Raw genomic sequence first — 11,090 nt, forward strand, 5'->3', positions numbered from 1 at the left:
GGGGAACTGACTACCTTAAGAAAAGTTTAGATGATATTTTCTTTTCATCTTGACTCTGTATAATGCATATTAATGTAGTGTTTATAAGCACTGCTGCTTTGTTTACTGCGGTAACCATGGAAATTATTACTGCTTATTACTGCTGTTCCAAAAGCGCCACCTGCTGTCAGAGAGTGAATCTGCGTCTCATGCAGCCCGTCTGCTGTTTTTGTCTCGTTCAGATGTTTTATGTAGCATAATTTCACAAAGTTAAAGGCAAAGAGCACAGGCAAAGCCTTAGTTTGTTTATATGAAGAGATGTCTTTTATTTGTGTTGTTTATTTATTTGATTTGGGGTTTGTTTGAAAATTTCATATTTCAATTTCACAAAGAAATTTCAGCATTTTATCCAAGCAATAATAAAAAGGACATCTTTTCATTTATATTTTGTCTCAAATCTCATTTTGTGAGAAAATTGAATCGAGAAATCGGTATCGTGAATCGTGTCGAATCGTGAGGTGAGTGAATCGTTACATCCCTACTAAAAATCAAAAGCCCTGAAAGGTTTTGCACACTAATGCCACAAACTTTTTATTCTTTAGTTAAAAACACATACATGTAGTGAAAGTGTTATTTAGGTATTATTTATATACTATTATAGTTTATATTTTGAATTATTTTTTAATTTTTTAAATGTTCTGTTTTCATTTTAATTTTGGACTTACATTTTTAATTTTAACATGCTTTTAGTTTTTATTAATTTTTATTTCAGTTCTAGTTTTAGTTAATTTAATACTTCAAGTTAAACTGAAGGAAAATGAGAAATACATTTTACAAGAAAATACAATTTCAGTTCAAAATTGGATGATTAATTCAATATGTTACGTACAATTAATTATAAAGAAACTGCATATAACACATTAAATTAAATATGAAATTTTGAAGTAGAAAAACTGAAATAGTCGTGTCTTGTAAAACATATTCCAATAACCTCTAAAACATAAACATAATGTTTGAATATTGAATTGAAGTCATCCTTCCAAATCATAGATGATCCAACACTGCGATTCACATGTCAGTCATGAGTTCTTCTGCTGCTCAGATTCTTGATTGATTGCTTCAGTCTTCATACACAAGTCACATCACAACTACAATAAATCATAACTAACCCTTGCGCCACCAAAAAGTGTAAATGCATATACTTATAAAAGCATACCACGGTGAGATGAGCGGCTCTCGATGTTCCTGCTGGACTCGGCTTAGTCAAATACACAATACAGATGAACTTCAGTAATTAACACTTGAATATAATAAAAACCCAAGAGCTTCCTAGATCTTTCCTGATGCAGAGTTTGACGCAGTCGGAGCATCTGAAGCCCGTGGTCTCAGGACTAATGAGAGCGTGTTTGGCCAATCACAGAGAGATGTCCGGTGACGGGGAGACTGGCTGGGGACTGTGGTTTGTGGCTATCGCCCGGCCATTGCTTAAACATTCATACTGACTGTCAGCAAAAAAGCTGATGCCCGCTGGGCTTGAAATGGAAAACAAAGAAAAATCGTTGCATTTGTGCATGTGTTAATACATCTTTGCATAAGCGTCTGCAATAGCCTGACCGTAGAAGTCATATTTAATTTAATTTGAATAAAACGAGGCTGAGAGAGAAATACTGTTCTGTGTTATGGCATACCAAGTTTTCTGAAGTTTTTTGGATATACATAAGGCATCTAGTGTTATTTTAGTATCACTGAGATACTAAAGTTTTTATTAATATTTTGAATGAGTTTTTATCTTTATATTTTTAGTTTTCATTTAGATTTTAGTTTTAGTCTTTTTGTGAGTTTTAGTAATTTTTATTTTAAAAAATGTGTATATATTTTTATTTCAGTTTTAGTTATTTTAGTATTTTAGTAAAAACATACATATATATATATATAAATTTTTGTATACAGTATATATTTTATAATTATTTCTGTTAAAGTTTATTTTATTTCAAGTAAAAAAAATGTTTTTAGTTTTAGTTAATATTAACTCTGTGTAATGATGCTTTACAGAAATCAGAAATCAAAACACCGATCTGAAAAACTGCAATGAAACATCAAAAAACGGTATTTTTAATCTCCAAAGAACTATATAATTTTTTAACCATGTAAGAACCATATAAATGTACTGTAGTTTTGATTTTTGTTTTAAAAAATGTTTATAAACTTTTTCCTCTATTTTTAGTTATTTTAGTATTAAATAAATTTAAACTAAAAATTAGAAATGTTGCCTTGTCAACTAGCTGAAATAAAATAATTTGACGTTAAATATTTTATTTCAGTTTTTAGTGTTAATTAACTATATGAACTCTGTGCTCTATAGAAATCAAAACACTGACCTGAAAAACCTGTAATGAAATATCAAAAACTATAATCTTAATCTCCAAAGAACTAAATGTAACCAAATTAGGAACCCTAAACATCTCAAATGTTTTTTTTTTAAGTGTTAGTTAACTTATAATAACCCTGCTTCAGACTAAGGTTTATTGCATTTCCTGAATGGTGCAATGGAACAATAGAATTATGAGAAGTTCAGGTCATTTCTGACATGTTGCCGTAATCAGACATTCCAAACGATCTGACCTGTATTCATTTCCTGTCGTATTTTCAACAAAAGCTGAAAGAATGTAGAGAATGTGTGTCTGATTTGTTTTAGATTAGAGCACACAGACACAAGCTCAAACATCTGAAAGCTCGGCTTCACACGTGTCTCTCATTCAGGTAACTTCATGTCTACAGATGAAATGAGTTTAGTCCGTTACCTTGACTGTCTGCCTCTTGGCACCTTCATCCTCGTCGGCCTCCTCGTGTTCCCTGACGCCCTGCGTGAGGTTCGTGTAGTTGGCCAGTTTGCTGAGCAGTGAAGACACCATGGGATTGCTGTCCATCTCCTCCTGAAAGGGTAAAGGTCATGTGTTTGATCAAAAACTGCAAACCAGCAAACACAAACGACTCGTTTCAAACCTCTACAATGTCTCGAAGAGTAAAAATAAATGTAGGCACCAAAATCAAAGGACGTAATAACAGCTCTGTCTGTCCGAAATCATGAAATTATACAAAAATAAACTTCATGACCCATGAATTACTTTATTTGTGGCCATAAACATGAAACGAGAATGTGGAAAACAGAGTGGAGAAAAGCCATGATGTCAAATATAGGCTTGAAAAGAACTTGAATGCGATGATAAGTAATCTCACACAACTTATTAAAAACACATTTCGGTCATATTTCACCCTAAAATCAAAAGAATGAAAAATGAAATTATATTTTGCATAAAGAATAGCATGCCTTTTTTTAGCTATTAATATTTTATATTTTATATAATATTTTTTAATATAATGACATTATTTTAGGTGTTATTTTACCAAAATTCTGGTTATTGTAATGAATAAATAAATAAATAAATGCTTATATTTTGCTTAATAAAAAATTATGACAGTCTTTTTTTTGTTATTAATATTTTTGCATTATTTTAGTTCATTTTCCACCAAAATTAACATTACTGTAATACAAATAATATTCGTTCTATTATTATTATTATTATATTTAAATTGTAATGTATACATCAAAGTGGTATTTATCGTACTATTATACTATTAAAAATTATTACTGAATCAGTAATTAGTGTTTTAGTTAGTAAATATTAACTAGTATTTTAATTAGTATTAAAAATGAGAGAATCTAATAAAAAAACAACAACACAAAACTAAACCATCAAGATGGATTACTAAAATGAAAATCTGAGGATAAATGTGCAAAATTGTCATGAAAAAAAAAATGCAAAGAAAATCATCAGTAAATAATCCTGAAATAAACTTAAGCAAAATACAATTTCTTATTTTAAAAATAAGTTTTAAACGTAATATTTTTTTTCATGTTGTTAGTCAAAAATATGCATATTGATAGTAAAAAAAATATGAAAAAATGTTATTATTCAGTAATATTGAAATGAAGTTTAAACATGACTACCTCAAAAAGTGCCATGTTTTTCCCATCATATAGATTTCCCTTATTATCATCTGTGTTATTGATGAAGGGGCTGCTTTCCCTTGGGTTTCCATCACCTGCATTAGACAGACAGACAGACAGATGGAGAGAGCAACAGAACATGAGAGAGAGAGAGAAAAGACATGATTACAGCTGACTGCAGGAGATGTGCCACTAAAATGCTGTTTGCTTGTGAAGAGAGAGGTGTTTATGGTCTGTTATGTGTGCTCTCTTGGGTAAATTAGGAAAAAGCAGACTTCCTATCCATCGCCGCAGGTCAGACGAAATGATTTTCCTATAATTAGAGCATGATGGTGATCAATGTCCTCCGGTTCACTGGTCAAACTCTGTGATGCTCAGAGAATCTGATAGCATATGGTGTCCTGTCACTAAAGCACTTATAAAACCTAAACGTATAGCTGAAAACATGCACTTACTCAGAGGTGGACGACGCTCGTTCACTGCTCCGCCTGGGTTGTGCTTATATATAGATGTTAAATTGCAGTGATTTAAATAAACATCTGGACTGGGCTGCGTCACTATAGAATTTATTTTCAGATTGCATCGCTTTATTCATTTCATCAAACCTATCATTTCAACGCAGCATATAATTCAGATTCAGAACGACGCGCTGTTCCAAGAGTTTCTTAGATTAAACGTATGATACGCCACAGATGCTGAATTAAATATGTCTGAACTGTTTAACTTTGTAAACAGAAAAAGCTTTTGGAAAATACAAATGTGATCGTTCGCCAGCTTGAAGATCCAACAAAATCTGTGCACGTTGTCTAACAAACCTGGCATTGTATATTATGATTATTGCTGGCTCGTTTCTCTGTTCTTTTCGGAATGGAAGCATCTGCAAAATGCATGAATGAATGTAAATGCATGATTATGCAATAAAACCACAAGATGCTCTAATGTGCATATGAGTCATTTTTCATACCGCCTGAAACAATAGTGCATTTGCAAACCGGTTTGAAACCAGTTCAAACAGTTTGGTGCACACACACATTTATGCTATAATTTCTAGGAGAAAAAGTACTCAAAGTGATGCTGAAGTCGCAGCACTAAATATACATGAATGCATTTGACAGACACTTTTATTTAAAGCACCTTTACATGCATTTAACATCAACATTTAATCAGCAAGTGTGCTTCACTGGAATTAAAAACCCTGGTGTTTTAGCATCATGTTTCTACCGGTTGAGCCACAACCTCCAGTTCTACAACTCCACCAGAACAAAACACGCTGGCTAAGATGTTAAAAGCCTGGTTGAGGTGTTTAACTATGTAGAATCAAAGCAACTCTAAACATTGAAAAGATACAAAGCTCTACGGCAACAGAGCTGACAGGGAACGTTCTGGCACAGTTCTCTCAAAGTTATGAACACACATTCTTCTAGTAATGTTTGTTAAATGTTATCTGATCTTTAATAATGTTCACACATTGTTTATGCAACGTTTTTCTGAAACATTTAAAAAACATTAGACAAACATCCAACTAAACTGTTACTACTAACTAGTTTCAGATGGTTTAGAAAACATTCAAAAGTAACATTCCCATAATGTTTGCAAAATTCTAAAATGGAACATTGGCTTAATGTTGTTTCTAACATTCACATAACCAAGAAAAAAACTTTTGTTTTTTTTTACATTTAAAAAAAATGGGACGTTTTGAAATTCAGAGAACGTTCAGAAATAACATTTTCATAACATAATGGAAAACATTCTGAGTACATATTTTTGTTAAATACTGTATATTGCTTTCAAGATTTACAATTGTTCAGTTCATGCATTTAAGTAAAAGGTAAACAGTAAATTTTGATTTCATGTTGTCATAAAAAAACATCAATTGATTAGTTTCTTGTAGTTGACAGAAACCTTTATTTTGCGCCTTTGGCACTTTTATTGACAGATGTTTTTTTTAGAGATTATGACAACAAAAGCCAGACATGTACTTTTGATTTGAAATTGTGAAGTGTTTATCCATTTACGCCTTGAAAGGTTTGGCTTTGGACTATCAGTATTATATTCTGTTCACGTTCACATTGCATCTATGACTACAGACACTTGATACAGTAATGCCAAATCTCACGAGACGTGATCTACTTTCATCAAAATGACCTAAATTACAGATATGCTTATATGACTGCAGACGTCACCGTCCTTCATTCAGCTGTTCAACTGCTACACAATGCACACCCTTCATCCAGAGAAACATGCACAGAGAATGAATGAGTTAGCAAAACGGAAAGCAGAACAGAAATGATCAATAAACGGATGGACATTTGGCTCCTGGTGCTCAAAAATGGCATACGTGTCCTGCTTTTGATGCGGGATTTTCAACTGCAAGTTCTTAAAGGGGTCATATGATGTTGCTAAAAAGAACATTATTTTGTGTATTTGGTGTAATGAAATGTGTTTATGCGGTTTAAGGTAAAAAAAAAACACATTATTTTCCACATACTGTACAGGTATGTCGGGGCGTGTTAGAACGAGCCGTTTTAGGTAGGCGTGGCTGACTCTTAACTTTTATAAAGAATATCTCTTTGGATTTGAGACTTTAGTCTTTGCAACTTTACAGATCTTCTTTATGCACCAAGAGCTTGTAACACTCCAAAGAGAAAGGAAAAATTTAAATCGCATCATATGACCCCTTTAATCAGTATTTTGTCTGGTTTTCCATGAAAATAAATAAAAATAAAAATAAATAAAAAACCATTAACAAAAATATTGACATCCTTAAAGATAAAGTTTCAAAATTACACAAATCTAAAATGCATGATTTTTTTCTTGTTTTAAACCTCAGAAAAAAAGAAAAGAAAAAAAAATTAATAAAAAAAGAAACAAACAAAACCAAAATTAATTCATTCATAAAAAATAATTAAATAAAATACATAATTTTTTTAAAAAATAAATTCAAAATACATTTAAAACATGGCTTAAAATTGTATGCAATTTTGATTCTCTTCTAAAGGAAGTGTAGATATTTTACTGGAAAACAAGACAAAAATGCTAATATGGAAAATTATTTTTTTCCCATATCTGCCGAGGACATGCTGCTGAAGATTTGCACAATCAGAGAAGGAAAGAAAAAAAAATGTTACTTAGAATTGCACATCTAAATAACCTTTTATTTAACACTGCATGAGCTGGCAAAACATGCCATGCCAAGCTGCCATAAACTCTACAACAACTCAGGAAAGTTTTATAGTTCCATATTACAGTCAGTCTCAGTTTAAACCGTGGCAGAACCAGACGGCTATGATGGAACCAGCCAAAATTACCTACAATGTCACCGAGTTCATCCGATCAGCAGTGCCACACTGCATGTTCTTGGCTTAAGACGATTCCTTTTCCAGGCATGACAGAGGTAGCGCTTTAGCCGCGTGTTTACAAACACTTTAATTGTAGACATCATGAAAGTTAAAGACCAAATATAGCAATAATCTCACCGAGAATTCAGCCTCCTTGAGACTAAACCGGATGCTGGTGATGACAGCAATGATGCATTATCAATTGATCCTAATAAAAGTGACCCTTCCTTTGCAAATGACAACATCACAGACAGTCACAGAAGTAATGCCTTTAGTACCACACAAATATTTATTTACTGCTGATTACTGATTTAAGTGATCTACATAAATCTCTAAGTTGTTCTGCAGCAGCTGACAGATGCACTATTTTCACCTGCATGCTGGATGATAAAACAGGTGAAAAAATCCTGAGGGGACCTGAATCAAAAAATACATTAAATTAAAAAATGCATTAAAAAATACGTAAAAATAAATAAAATACATACAAAACAAAATAAAACATAAAAATAAAATAAGAGTAGAAATAAAAAAATAATAAATAAAATAAATAAATAAAATTAAGTAAAATAAAATAAAATAAAATAAAATAAAATAAAGAACAAAATAAATAAAATAAGAAATTTAACAGAATGAAAATTTAAAAATAAAATAAAATAAAATAAACTACCACCTGCACTAACAGCCCATAATAACCCACTAATGCAAATCAACACAGCAGACTCTCACGTCTTCTCAGGACAGTGCTGAAGTGCATCTGAGCTGACTGTCAAACCCTTGAGTTCACCAAACCCTCGATACACACTCAGTGAGATGACAGAAGAGGATTTTAGAACAGACAACAGCTCCACCTGAAAATCTTTCTGGACCAGTGGACCTGACATTCACTGATGCAATGATAAAACACTGATGCACAGGTGCTGGATTTGCAAACACACATTTGATTTGGCCTTCACACATTAAGGATTCATGTTAATTGTTTCTTTTCCAGGAACATAACGGTTTGAGTTTGCAAAAAAAATAAGAACTTCTTCTCGACGCCCTTTGACAATACATGCACAAAGCTATTGTCACAAGAAAGGTTAAAATTAACATGTCAGGTAGAGCAGCCGTGAATCACAGTCTCTATGGTAATAAATGGCCACATACTCTATTTATATCGGCTAAGCTCTCTGTCGTTCTGGTCTGTAAGCGGTCTACAGGAGCTTGTTTTACACCGGCTGACTGTGCAAGAGACGCTGGCAGAAAGAGTCGCTACAATCCAGTTATCCAACATGGATGTCAAGCAATTAGAAGGCCTAAAGTCTGACAAACTAAATAAGCCCACGTATAAACGTCTACAACAGATGTTAGCAATGCAAACGCTCTCTGGTGACAGCCTTCAAAATGCCACTCAATGTCAGTTTACCATATTCTGACTGTCAAAATATTGTGTTGAAGTTTCTTGAGGCGGTCTAGAAAGGTAGTTTTACCTTTTACATATTCAAGTAAGAACGAATGAACAAATGAATGAATGAACGAACGAACGAACGAACAAAAGAGCAAAACAGAAAGCAGAAAATAAACGGACAGACATTTGGCTCCAGGTAGATGAAAAATGGTAGATGTTTTCTTTGTTTTTAGGGAGATTCTCAACTGCAAGATCTTAATCGGTATTTTGTATGGGTTTCCAGCAAAAAAAATAAAAAAATAAAAAATAAAATAAACAAACAAAAAAATAACCAACCAAACAAAAAGATTTACATCCTTAAAGCAAGATAATGTTACAAAATTATATAAAAATAAAATGCATGATTATTTTTCTTGTTTGCAACTCAGTTGATCTTGAAACTTAAAAAAGTCACTTAAAGTCAGCTTAGAAAAGTGTTGTTATTTTCTGACTTACGGCACCAAACTATCTGCTATTTGAGAAGTTCCAGAAAGGTAGTAAACTTATTCATTTATATTCAGGTTCACAACATTAACACCCAAAATATATTGTTTCAGTTGCCTGAGAAGATCAAGAAAGCAACTTTAACATCTTATTTAAATTAGAACTAAAACTAGCTGAATGCAATGTCACTACTTCAAACAGACACTTAAAGTGAGTTTAGAGAAGTTCTGTTAATATTCTTCTCACTGACAGCATTAAAAACACCTCATTCTAGCTGATTGCGCTTTCACATCTACTAATGTAAGAACTAAGACTAGCTGAATCCAACTAGTCCCAAATGCCACTTAAAGTCAGTTTACAAAAGATTACATTACGGTCTCCAACATAAAAATGGCTAAATATCTTGTTCTAGCTGATTTTGATGTCCCAGACCAGCAATTCCACGTCTACTAAAGTAAGAACCAAGACAAGTGACATTGAGCTACATGCAAAGTCAGTTTAGAAAAGGTTATATTCTGGTTCACAACATAAAATGGCAAAATATCTCATTCTAGATGATTGCGAAGTTCCAGAACAGCAATTTCACATCTACTGAAGTAAGCACGAAGACTAGTCAAGCAACACAACTGGTTGCTTTAGAAAAGTTATTTGGTTTATATTCTTGGTTGAGTTGACTACATTAGGACACCAGATTATCTTCTACTTGAGATGATACAGAAGGACAGTTGTACATCTACTGAAGTAAAATGTGATAGTGTTTAACATGACCTTCAAAAATATCCAAGTCCATTCAGAAAAGGTTATATTCTGGTAGACAAAATGGCAAGATATATCATTTTCAATAATCTTGAAGTTCCAGAACAGCATTTTCATGTCTACTGAAGTAAAACCAAAGACTAGCTCAATGCAACTAGTCACATCCTTCAAAACGTCACTTTAAATCAGTTTAGAGAAAAGGTTATATTCTGGTTGACAACATTGAAACACCAAAAAATCTTCCTGGCAGTTGTACATCTACTACAACAAAAAAACGAGATCTAGCTCAACTTTCACAAACACCACTTAAAATCAGTTTAGAAAAAATCTTCTGTTTATATTCTAACATTAAAACGCTAAAAAATAATTAATTTCCAGTTCCCCGCTAACTTTCTAAAAGGTAGTTTCACGACAACTAAAGTAAGGACAATGACATTAAACAGAGCAGCACTACGAACATCCACGGCCATCACTAACCCAAGAGCGTGAATCCGGGACGCCCCGCTCCACGCCGAACACTTACCCCGCGGGCAGGAGCTCGACCCCGGCTCCATGCTGATGGAGAGGGAGGGTGAGATGGGTCTGCCGAGGGTCCCTGGAGAGACACGCTCAACTATCTGTGCTCTGATGATCAGCGCCTGTGACGCTGCCAATAAAACGCCAGAGACATCAGTCCCTGAGCACTTGATCCCTGATCTAAACCACTCACCCAGACACGGGGGAGGAGCGAGAGAGAGAGACAGAGAGAGAATAAAGAGATATAAAAGTAAGTGATTGATGGAAGTGACAGAGAGAGACGGCATGCCACCACACTAAAGCTACGCTCAGTATGATTGGAAACCCATCCGAAATAATAGTTTGACACTTTCTAACAGGCGTATCTGACACAATAGAGCAAGAAATACAATATACACTGGTACTGTGTTGGGTCGCCAATTGAATTCTACAACTGTTTATCATGCAAAAATGAGAAAAAGTCTCAAAAACGTTTTTTGGGTGTTAGTATCAATATGTTAGTCTTAAGGTTATCTATAGGTCGCTTGTTCACAGTGTAGTATGTTCTGTACAGTGAATGGCACGTAGTGCACAATGTAGGCGATAGGGAACGATTCAGACAGTGTAAATATGCTTTCCATTG

The 11,090-nt window shown here is 33.5% G+C and overlaps 1 protein-coding gene across 1 annotated transcript in view; it reads right to left on the minus strand.

Moving 5' to 3' along the window:
- The window catches only part of LOC107753047 (solute carrier family 12 member 7-like), a 59,973-nt gene that overhangs the window by 20,991 nt on the left and 27,892 nt on the right, over positions 1 to 11,090 (minus strand). Inside the window, 2 exon segments of the mRNA XM_016569150.1 lie at positions 2,781 to 2,912; positions 3,989 to 4,083. Coding sequence (XP_016424636.1) covers positions 2,781 to 2,912; positions 3,989 to 4,083 — 227 coding nt within the window.

Source organism: Sinocyclocheilus rhinocerous, unplaced genomic scaffold, assembly GCF_001515625.1.
Source record: "Sinocyclocheilus rhinocerous isolate Xijiao unplaced genomic scaffold, SAMN03320098_v1.1 scaffold1493, whole genome shotgun sequence".
NCBI classification, from domain to species: Eukaryota; Metazoa; Chordata; class Actinopteri; order Cypriniformes; family Cyprinidae; genus Sinocyclocheilus; species Sinocyclocheilus rhinocerous.